The 12,309-nt window shown below is 38.9% G+C and overlaps 1 protein-coding gene across 2 annotated transcripts in view; it reads left to right on the forward strand.

Annotated features, from left to right (window-relative positions):
* The first annotated feature begins 8,303 nt into the window (after positions 1 to 8,303).
* The window catches only part of WASHC3 (WASH complex subunit 3), a 42,819-nt gene continuing 38,813 nt past the window's right edge, over positions 8,304 to 12,309 (forward strand). For both annotated transcript variants that reach the window (XM_004418026.3, XM_014780356.2), the window contains exons 1-2: positions 8,304 to 8,431; positions 8,997 to 9,095. In XM_004418026.3, coding sequence (XP_004418083.1) covers positions 8,381 to 8,431; positions 8,997 to 9,095 — 150 coding nt within the window. In that variant the 5' untranslated portion in view covers positions 8,304 to 8,380. The remainder of the gene's footprint in view (positions 8,432 to 8,996; positions 9,096 to 12,309) is intronic.

Consider the following 12,309-nt stretch of genomic DNA (forward strand, 5'->3'; position numbering starts at 1 on the left):
TCAAGCAATATAACATACATGTATTTTGGAGTCCAAGACAAAAAAAGAAGATATGACAGAAAAAAAAATTTTCTTGAAGAATTAATGGCCAAAAATCTTTCCAAATTTGATTTAAAACATCAAGCCATAGATCTGAGAAGCTCAGCAAACTGCAAGCAAGATAATTAGAAAATCATACCCAAATACATTATATTCAAACTCGAAAACCAAGGCTAAAAGAGATGAGACGTGAAGAATGAGTAGGAGTTAGGCAAGCAGGAGAGGTCAGGTAGCAAGGGAGACTGTTTGAGCCAGAGGGCACAACATGTTTAAGGCCCACAGCAAGTGGTTTTGCAGAAATTGAAAGAAATTCTTTGGGGTTAAATGGAGAGTTAGAATAGTGAGAGGTGAGGTTACAGAGGTGAGCAATAGTCATAAATAGGGCCTTGTGAGCACGTTAAGTTGAGGGAAATGGGAAACAAAACTATATCCTGGGTTACATAATCAGATTGTCTTTGTAAAAAGTCACTATGGCTACAACGTGTTGCATATAATGGAGGGACGCAAGATGGAGGCAGGAAGAGGCTATTGCAGTAACCGAGGAAGGAGAGAATGTTGGACAGAACTTGAGATGTGGCAGTAAAGATGGAGGGTTACAGATAGATTCAAGAACTATGGAGGAGCTGGAAGATACAGGGCTTGATGGATGTTTAGATGTAAAGGAGAATAATGGGTGACTTACAGCTGTGTAACTTTTCCAGGCTTGCCAACCTCATGCCACTGTCATTAACTTGTGCCAAAGAGACTGTTCTCAAATACAGTTCTGATCATGCCACTCGCCTGCTTAAAGCTCTTCAGTGGCTCCCATCATGCCTCTGCTTGAAATCTTTCCATGACTTCCCATGTTACTGTCGGGGGAAGAGGGAGAATCTCCCTCTGCCCTTTCCCTTAAGGTTCTTATGGCTGGCCAAATAATTAACAAGACAGGTTAGCAGGAGAAAATAATATTAAGTTTAATAACATGTATATATGGGAGAAAGTAGGGACACTGTGTTTTTTAACACAATAGCAGAAATTTTTTTCTTAAATACCATGTTTAGTCAATGACAAAGGAGGATTTTGGGGGTGGGGGGAATCAGTTATAGGAGATTACCACTAAAGCACAGTAAACAAGAGTAAGATTATTATGTAGCTTTAAGGCCTCAACTTTCACATTGATAAGCCTCTAGAAATGAGGCCATCTCCCTCTCTTCTCAAAACAGAGAGGGAGATATTTTTACAAATGGAGATTTCTCTTATAAATGTAAATGATTGGCTGGCAACTCTTCGCAGGGTCATCTAGAGAATGTGGCCAGAGAGACAGAACTTTTGATAAGAGGGGCTTGTTGGTGCCTTTCTTACTGTAATCTCTATCTTATATTATCTTTACAGCCATCATGATAGATCTGTTCCAGGAAGGAGCCACCATGTCAAATTCTTTAGGCAGTTAGTGGGGGAGGTCAAATGTCCCTAGAGAAAACAACGAAGGTAAAGAGATAGATTTTAGGGTGGCCAAATCTTGATCTCCCACAGTCCCGCCTTTGAAACTAAAAGTTTTACAGTCCTTTTGAAACTTAAAGAAGTTTCATAGTCTAGAAGTTGAGTTGGTAGGCTGTTTCATCTCACTGAACACATTTTTTTGTCCTGATAATAGATCAGTTTAATTAAGTTTATTTTGGAAGGTGGTGATGTAGGTGGGCTCTCAAGGTTATGCCTATATTATGGAAGCAAGTAATCAAGTATTTAATAGAAGCATTTTTATGTAAACAAAAGAAAAACAAGGTTAATGGTTGGAGTAAATTGTAAACCAGTTTCTGAGGTCAGAGGACAGCCAGTTAAGATGATTTTTAGATGTCAGCGTCAAAGTATCTCTTGCAGTTTAAAATGTCTCTGATGGTGTCGTCAGGTCATCTCTTAAGTCTATATCAAGTCTATCAGCTTCAGTTTGTAACGCTTCAGGAAAAAGGGCAGGTTCAGTTTTTAGTGATTTTAAATGAAAATGATGGAAAAAATCAAAAATGTTAGTTTGGACATCTATAGCCAGATATTTCAGGAGACTAGAAGAAATCAGGATCTAGTCTAGTCAACAGATATAAAACAAAAACCTTAAAAGACAATTAACAAAACTAGGATCTAATATCTGCAAATGTATACTATAGTTTTTATTGAAATATAATTTTTTTCTCTAAAATCACCCTCATTTTTATTAAAGATAGCCAAATTAAAACTAACTAGTTTGTAAAATAAGTCTAGTTCTAATAGAGTTGGCCCAATTATTTACATAAGTACAGTAAGAATAGCAATTGATCACATAGGCTCTTTTTTTTTTTTAAAGATTTTATTTTTTATTTATTTTTTCCCTCCAAAGCCCCAGTAGATAGTTGTATGTCATAGCTGCACATCCTTCTAGTTGCTGTATGTGGGACTCGGCCTCAGGATGGACGGAGAAGTGGTGCCTTGGTGCGCGCCCGGGATCCGAACCCAGGCCACCAGCATCGGAGCGCGTGCACTTAACCACCAAGCCATGGGGCCGGCCCAACATAGGCTCTTTTAAATCTGTTTTGCTGGAACTTTTTATAAGGAATCTCAGATTTAACTTTAAAGGCCTCTTCAGGCCAGGAAAGCCAAGCCAAGGATTTTGTCATCAGACTTTGCCTGTAATATCTACAGATTTGGGTGAATTTTTCTCTTTTGAGGTTTCCCCAAAATATTTTGAGGTTCTTTGTACCTGTCAGATAAGTGACATTTTTTACTTATCTTGGTAAGTGTTGTTTGGAACATAAGGTACCAGGCCAATATTTTTACGTGGCTTTATTTTATAAAGTCCAATCTTTATTTTTCAAAAGCTGTATGGTTATATCGCAAATATGATGTTCTAGTCACAACCTTGGTAATATAACCAGTGTTTCTAGTTGTGTCCTGTTATAAGGAGAACAGATTCTTACTGAACTTATGTAAATAACTATATTGCCATGAAAATAACAATATTCACTTATTAAGAGTTTCTAAATCCTGGAGGGATCAGGTAGAGAGAAAAAGATGAATATTTTTATTTTACTTATAAAAGTATCATTTACCAAATTGTTATAAGTCATAGCTATCTCGGGAGAAAAGAGAAAAAGTTTTTCTTAAATCTGAAAAAACAAAACATTAAAAATTCAGCAATATTTCAAATGAAAAATCATAAAAATTATAATCAACCTTATCAGTTCATTTAGTCTTGTGTAATCTATTTTTGATCCCAATCTTTTTGTTAGCAGCTTTATGAAGTTATCAGTCTCTCTAGTAGATTTCTGTAATTTTTTACTCAGTTCAGTTTTATGATCAGAAAGTTTATCAGAAGCCTGTACTTTAGTGTAAATGTCAGAGTCTTTTCTATGAATTTTTTTGAAGTTGAAACATTTTGTAAAAGCATTAGAGCAAAGAAATGTCTGTAAACAACAAGACCTCAAAATGGCAATTGACAAAGAAATTTGGTTAATTTTGTGACATACAACACTTTAAAATAATAATAACCAGAATTATGACTGATAACCAGGACAGATCAGAATTTCAGTAATGTTATACAATTTTAAAATATCTATGTCAATAACATTTGCCCACATAATACCACCTAAGAAGGTTTATCATCACTTGTCTGACAATGTTTTCCATGTAGTTTAACATACTGAATAAGCCTAATAAGTTTAGTATCTTTCTCTTTATAGACAGAGAGCAAATTTTTTTGAGAAGTTCCAGGGCCCTTTGAAAATTCCGAAAGAAAAAAAAGTAAAAGAAAGACTTTATTTAAGATATGAATTTTGGGGAGCTTGTCAAAAATATAAAAAGTCAAAGCAAACAGAGCGTTAACAGTCTAAAAAGCCTTAATAGAGAGACCTCAGTCTTTTGAACACAGGAAATTATTTTAACAAAACATAGATTTTCTGTCTTTTAGGTAGATTTATTCAAAGGTAAAGAAAAATCTTTTATAACCTCTTTATCAAGTTTAAGAAAATTATCCTTTTAAGAGACAGAAGACCAAATTTTAATTTTGCACCAGCTTACTTCTGCTATTAAAACTCATTTACTTAATTAAATTCATTTTAATCTTAGCCAACTTGACCATACAAAAACTCTTTTTCTAGAATTCCTCTTCTACAAACCTTCTATAACTTTCTTTTTCCATTCAGAATTTGTCCCATGTCTTTTTTTTTCCTTCTAGTACTTGAGGACAAATTTATCTTTTTTAATCAATCAAACAAAATATTTTTATTCTTTGTTCTTTCTTTATACATCTTACTTTCCTTGTACACAGACATATTTTTTTTAATTTTTAGTAGCTTCAATCACATATATTAATTAGAAATTTTAACACTTATAGACTTTGACTTCTAAGTAAAAACTAAGTAAGCAGTTATAAATTTTTTTTTTATATTAGCATTTTGTGGATTGGAAAATTTATGAACACTTTATAACTTTTAGAAATATGTTATTTTATAGTACAATCTTTTAATAAAACACATGTTTACCAATAGACCCAAAACACCTTTTAGTTTTCCTGTAATGAAAAGCCAAATGTAGACAAACGTAAGTTTAGCAATTAATGTCTAATATCTTATCTTATTTGGAAATGATCTACTCAACTGAATTTTTATCATAAAATTTAGCAAAACTCTAAAGTTTTAAGTCACCAAAAAGAGTTTGGAAACTGTAACTACTATAACACATAATTATTGTTTAAAGTTCATCCAACATTTATCTTTTTCACAACTATTTACTTGTTCCCAATAATTATTTAGATTGCCTATAAGACTTTATAAGACATCAGATAAAATTAGCCATCATTTAAATTACTATTTTTGTTAACCAGTTCTGTAATAGAAATAACATCAGTTTTTTTCCTACAAAATTTCATGTAAATTTCATCACCTCTTATACCTTTAGACATAGTTATCATTAAGATTTTTACCAGTAGGTCTTGGTCTTCTAATTTTGGACAAGGGAAGCATTCCCAGTCAGACATTTTAAAACATACTCAGGCAAAGTTGATGTAACCTCTTTATATAAAATTAGTTCAAACATTCCAACCTTTATAATCTTATCAACACTCACACTTTTACATGTTCTCAATTCAATTGTAACCTGAGTCAAGGTCTTAAGGCTAGTCAAATTTTTCCCTTCTTTTTTCTGGCCTTTTCTTAGGTACCAAATAAATAATTATGTGAGAGCTCTCAAAACATTTTTTTCCCCCAATTTAGAAGTTTTTTCAATTCAAAGGATCCATCGTCTGGCCATTGACAAGTAGGATCTTCATTTGTATATTTATTCCAATAGTGACTCGAACCAATAAGCCTCTTTAAGGAAAGACCCAGAGGTAACTTTCTACGCTTAGAATAAATCTACCATGGACACAAGAGGCATCCCTGGTGAGGGCGCAGATGATGTAGCCCCCATGATCCACAGAATTTACTCCCAAAGATATTCAGAGAAAGTAAAGACCTTCGTTGCACAGGCGGTAAGGATGGTGTCTCCGGTCTCCCACAACAGTGTGGGACGCCTCCAGTCACAGACCCGCTAATCTGTGACACGGGGCAGGCGATACTGGAATGGGATTTTTCTAGTACTAACAAGCAACGAAGGTTAAGACGACAAAAGCCCTTATGGACTGGGCCCTTTATGACAAACTCCCCTGGGAGCTTGGCACAGCCGGACAAAGAGACAGTTCGGAACCCCAGTCTACTTGACTGGCCACCAAGGTGCACTCCGGTAAATGCACCTTCTGTATAGTGGAGACCAAGGAGAATATTCTCACTGGTCACAAAGCCAAGTTTTCTCAGGACACAGAACAAGATAGAAGGAAAAACCTCATCCGGTTTTTTGTTTTTTTTTTTTCTTATGTGCACAATGACAGCTTTAGCCACGCCTTAGGTCTCTTGGAGCCAGAATAATATCTAGCGGGGGAGGTGCCGCGGGGTTGGGGACTGTGTGCTTTACAGAGTACCTCGTCGTTGCACGGACATTTTTTTGCAGTTGGCGGGGGACCTGTGTCATCTACCCCGTTCTGTGACCCAACTTATCCTGTCACGGGAGTCTTCTGAAAGTGGCGAGCGCCCTAATGGCTCTTAACTGCTCGACCGGCGCCCACCAAATTTGCGGCCTTTTTGGCTTCCAAGATGCCCTCGGCAATGGCCTTCACTTCATGTGCATAATAACCCACAGCAAGGTTTGTAGACGCCAGTCTGGTGAGACCCGCAAACTCACCAGTCTGTGGGGCCGGCCCGGACAGCAGGCTTATAGGGCCTATGCCTGCGTCCTACCCTATGGTATTTCTTTCTTATGACAAAAGACACAGACAAAAGAGAAAAACAGAGACTACCTCTGGGAGGAAAAGGGATCAAGATCAAAACCAAGAGTACTCTACTAAATTTAAACCAAGAGTCACTAAAAGCACAAGAAACTAGTTTCCCAAATATTTTCTCTTGCCAATCTAAATTTAGAAAGAGAAAAAATTCTCACCATTTTTTTCCATTGGACTCCGCAGATGGAGATTCCGGGAGGCTGACGTGGTAAGAAGTCTTACCTTTTGCCGGCTTTCATCAGGCGTTCCCGTATCTCACCATCTGCAGTAGTCCAGGGAGAAGGCAGGTCTTCCAGCCAGAGAAGGCAACTTGCCAGCCAGTGTGGCTCCTGGCGACTCCGCCAAAACTGTCGGGGGAAGAGGGAGAATCTCCCTCTGCCCTTTCCCTTAAGGTTCTTATGGCTGGCCAAATAATTAACAAGACAGGTTAGCAGGAGAAAATAATACCAAGTTTAATAACATGTATACATGGGAGAAAGCAGGGACACTGCGTTTCTCAACACAATAGCAGAAATTCTCGTCTTAAATACCATGTTCAGCCAGTGACAAAGGAGGATTTTGGGGGTGGGGGAGTCAGTTACAGGAGATTACCACTAAAGCACAGTAAACAAGAGTAAGGTTATTATGCAGCTTTAAGGCCTCAACTTCCACATTGATAAGCCTCTAGAAATGAGGCCATCTCCCTCTCTTCTCAAAACAGAGAGGGAGATACCTTTACAAATGGAGATTTCTCTTATAAATGTAAATGATTGGCTGGCAACTCTTCGCAGGGTCATCTAGAGAATGTGGCCAGAGAGACAGAACTTTTGATAAGAGGGGCTTGTTGGTGCCTTTCTTACTGTAATCTCTATCTTATATTATCTTTACAGCCATCATGATAGATCTGTTCCAGGAAGGAGCCACCATGTCAAATTCTTTAGGCAGTTAGTGGGGGAGGTCAAATGTCCCTAGAGAAAACAACCAAGGTAAAGAGATAGGTTTTAGGGTGGCCAAATCTTGATCTCCCACATTACCCAGAAAGCCAAAGTCCTTACAACCACCTACAAAGCTCTACATGATCATACCCCCACATAACTTTTAGACCTCATCTCCTTCAATTCCCTACCTTGCTTGCTCTGCTTCAGCTACACTGGCTTCCAATGTGAGATCTGGGCTAGACATATAAATGTGGGAAACTCTAGAGCTTGGAGATGATGGGAAGGAATCAGCAAATGAAACAGAAGAAGTGGCCAGAGAGATAAAAGGAAAGCCATGAAAGAGTGAATCATGTCATTCTCCAGCTCAGAATTTTTTAACGGCTCCCATCACCTTTGCAAGTACCTTTCTAACCTTTTAGATCAGAATAATGCAGGGAAGGGGAAAGGATTGGTTAAAATGCAGATTTCTAGGCTCACGCCCAAGGGTCCTGATTGTACCAGATCCAGGGATCCCTGTCTTTAAAAAAAACAAACAAAAAGCCAAAATCGGTTTCTGTAGCATTTGACATTTTCGTTCAAGTTTTAAAGCCCTTCGGGAACAAGTCTTATCTCCCACTTCGGGGCACAAACCTCTCCAGCGCAGGAGGCTTAAACTAACTCAATCTCTGTATTCCCCACGGGGCCTAGCAGAGTATCTGGCACTTAATACGATTAAAAAAAACAAAAAAATACGTTTTTTTTTTTTTTTGATTAACGAATGGCTTACCTATTTATATAACAGACAGCATTAAGCAGGGGTAATCTAAAACGGACTCAATTTTTACTTTTCTTTTTTGCCCCAGCTCTAACATTTTACTATCAGAACCCCAGGCTTCCGCCACGCTGCGCCCCCGCGCCTGACGTCACAATCCGGATCTAGAACTACCAATCCCAGAATGCCGTGCAAAGGGGCGGGCTCTCCGGGAGCCGCCGAGTGATTGGCGAGCGGGAGGCGTTTCCTTCCGGCGGGAAGGGCCTGGGAGGCGGGGACTAGGGGATGCCTTTGGACACTATTACCGGAGTGGGAGGGGTTTGTGCGTGAGTCTTGGGTCCCCCGCCCGCTGAAGAGATGGACGAGGATGGGCTTCCGCTCATGGGGTCGGGCATAGACCTGACCAAGGTTTGTGAATGACGGAGCTGAACTTTTGGCGACCCGGGAGGAGGATGGGGAAGGGAAGCCAGGTTCCCAGGGGACTCCATCGCTCCATGCCACACCCTGTGGCTGGCTCCGGGCCTCTCTTCTGCCGACCTCGGGAGGGAGAGTGCCAGCCTTCACCTTGAAAAGGGATCCCTGTCAAGCTGCTTAGGGGGGTAATGTGCCTGTCCCAGCCTTCGCTTCGTGCGTCACGAGTCTGTGCTCAAGAGTGACCCGCTGGCGACATGGGCCGGTCGCGACCTCTAACCCTACCTCTTTTATTCGGCCCCCGAGTTTTTTGTGTGTTTATGTGTGTTATCTTTACCGGCAAGTTCGTACTTGCGAATCCAGAGCCCATTCTCCGACTTTTCTAAAGCCTCTCTCATCTTCGGACACCCCACCCCCCCAGTTTGGGGAAACAAGTTAATGACTATTCACAGTGCTTCAGAGAACTCATATCACACAGCAAAATGCCTCGTTATTAGTATCAAAGGGATTGCACGGTGTACATTCCGCCTGTACGAATCATATTTGTTTTTACATAATACAGGTGCCAGCTATTCAACAGAAAAGAACGGTGGCATTTCTAAACCAGTTTGTGGTGCACACTGTACAGTTCCTCAACCGCTTTTCTACAGTTTGTGAGGAGGTAGGTCCTGTGATATTGGTTTAATGAGTAGCCTAGAAATCGCCTTGCATTTTTGAAGGTGGCAAATGAGTAAAACAGTCTTTACAGTATTCACATACCATGACCTCGTCACCCAATTATGTAGACATGCCTTAAATCCTCTTGGGTTCAGTTACCATCAATCCTGCATCCCACCTCTGCTGAATTAGTTTTCTAGAGGCCTTTGTGAAATAGTTCCGTAAGGCTTATTGTGATTACAGAGGACAAAAAGAATTCCAAAATTTCACAGTTGAAAACATTTTTTATTTTGAAATTGCTTATGTTTCTCTAACCCCTTAGATTTACTTTTTTTTTTTTTTTTTGCTGAGGACGATTGGCCCTGAGCGAACATCCATGCCCATCTTCCTCTACTTTATATGGGACGCCGCCCCAGCATGGCTTGACAAGCAGTGTGTCGGTGTGCACCTGGGATCCGAACCTGCAAACTCCAGGCCGCCAAAGTGGAGCTCGAGCTCTTAATCGCTTGCGCTATTGGGCTGGCCCCCAGATTTACATTTTTAAGTACACATTGTTTCAGTTTGTATTAAAATTATTTTACATTCCTTCATCCGAAAGATGGTTGGGAGGTAGCCTAGGAACATAACTTTGGCATCAAATATCATGGAAATAAAAATACTTTCTGCAAATAACTTGTGAAATGAGGATTAAGTACCCAATTAAGGATTAGATACCAGATCCAGGGATCTCTGTCTTTAAAAAAAAAAAAAAAAAAGCCAAAAAAGAGAATGGGAAGGAAAATGGGAAACATGGGTTGAAATTGAGTTTAAGAAAGGAGAATGAGGGGTAAAATTAGATAATTCACAGGTGAGCCAATTAAACAGTATTGAGTTCATTTTGTCTTGTATTTGATATAAAGTATAGCCTTGGCAAGTGGAGTTTTTGTTAGATGTGTTATTAATAAAAATTGCATGGAGACAGGAAAACTATTTTCACTTGTATAAGGTTCCAGCTTCTGTTTTTGTCTAGTTATCAAAATCTCTTCTGCCTTCTCACTAAGGCAAAGGAAAGCAAAATGATAATTGATAGAGTAAGGGGCTCAATTCAATATATTTTACTTAACAGGCCCAGAGAGTAGGGGGTTGCTTCCATGAGTTTTATCTTGTACTGCTGCCTCTCTAAGTGGGATGTAGAATGGACTGACTAAAGGATTTAGTCCTTCACTTTTTATATCAGGGTAGGGTGCAGAAGTATCTGGAGAGAGACTATTCCAGGATTGTTAGCAGTGAGGAGCAAATACTCCATCCTCATGCTCTTCATCACCAGGTTAAAAAATAAAATAACAACAACCAGCAGACACACCTGTGAAAGCAACTTGATGGAGCTGCTCTGAGACAAGGATAGCCCCTCACCTTTGTGGTGCCTAACGACTTTCACTGCCTGAGGAGTGAATGCTGTTTCCTGGGGACTAGATCAAATATAATAATCGTCTCTTGTTTATTGACTGCTTGTAAATTATGAAAGCCTCATGATTCCTTCTTTTCCCCCCTTTCTGTTCCTGTCTCAACTTCTCCCCCAACTGTTTTAACTCTATCACTATTCCCATTTCTTCCCTGAACTTTAGAGAAAAGTTTCTTGACCAAAAAACTCATGAAGTTTAAAGGTGGCTTATTGCCTTTTTCTCCTTAATGGATACTCTAGGTTGACTGTAACTCATTATTTACAGTTTTTGTTTTAGCAGTTTGGATATTTATGTCAGTTGTAGACTGCTTGGTATGATGACAATAACTAATATTTATTGTGTGCCTATTCTGTGCTAGGCATTGTACTAAGTGTTTTACATGTATTTAGTCATCACAGCCCAGCCCTCTGAGAGAAGTCCAGTTATCTCTCTTTTAGAAATGCAGAAACTGGGATGTAGAGAGGTATAAATCATTTACTCATTCGTTCATTCATTCATTCATTCAATATATATTTGAGTACATAGTATTTAGAGCTGGGGTAGCTGCTGTAACTTGCCCACACTCACACAGCTAGAAAGTAGCAGAGCTAGGATTCCAACTCTGATCTATTAACTGGAAAGAACAAAAATGTCTCACCATTCTGCTATATTGCACCTTCTGATCTGAATAAGAGGCATGTTTACATCTTTTTCAAGTGAGAGACTGCAGTGTCTTCTTTATAGCTATTTCATAATTTATTTTTTAGATTCGTACTCTCTTTGCTATGCTATGTCCATTTGATGTAATATCTTTTTTAATGTGATAAATTCCAAGGACATATATATTCAAACTTAAGGTGCCATTTTCTCCCAAGTTAAGATCAATGTGGTTTTTCAACATAATTTGTAATTTGTTAATAGCATCTATTAGACCTGTAATCCTTGTTTAGTTAAAGCCTTAAGCAAAGACCTGTAGTCCTTGTTTACTTAAAGCCTTAAACAAGAACAAAAACAACTGTTTCCTTCAACAAAAAGTGAATCTCAGCTATTATTTTTGTTCTCCCCTCCCCAAAGCCCCAGTGCACGGTTGTATATTCTAGTTGTAAGTCCTTCCAGTTCTTTTATGTGAGCCACCGCCACAGCTTAGCAACTGACAGACGGGTGGTGTGGTTCCATGACCAGGAACTGAACCTGGGCTGCCGAAGTGGTGAGAGCGCCGAACTTTAACCACTAGGCTATCAAGGCTGGCTCAGCTATTATTTTTTGAACTGGAAGTAAACTGGGGAGAAAAAACCTGATTTTGTTTTTTGGTTTTTGTTTTTTGCATAATCTGGTTTGAACCAAACCCAAACTGTAACAACTTCAGTCACAGCTTAAGTCAAACTGGAATTAAATTTCAAACAAATTGCTAAGGCTCTTTCTTCATCACTAATACTGGTTTTAGTGTTCTCTAATAAGGAGAAAAGTGAAGGACTTAATTTTTTAAAACTTTCTGGATACCAGGCTACTTTGTAACGCTTCTAATGACTGGAAACAGGGTAGGAGAGAAGGAAGAAGACAGAGGAAAGTAGTTGAGTCAGACCCAAGATACAAAGTTACTTAAGGTCATCTCTTGCTTTACAGATCCTAAGTAAGCATTTCTATTCTGGCCCTAATCGGCAAAATCTTGTTATGGTGGTCCATTGGGACAGAAAACTTAAAAAGGACAACACAAGTTCTATGCATATTGCAGATAAAACTAAGCAGAAATATAACCTTATAGTGAATTTTAAAGTCAAAGGTACTCTACAAGCAGGG

Source organism: Ceratotherium simum, chromosome 25 (genome assembly GCF_057802395.1).
Source record: "Ceratotherium simum simum isolate JZ-2026a chromosome 25, ASM5780239v1, whole genome shotgun sequence".
In the NCBI taxonomy this organism is placed as follows: Eukaryota; Metazoa; Chordata; class Mammalia; order Perissodactyla; family Rhinocerotidae; genus Ceratotherium; species Ceratotherium simum.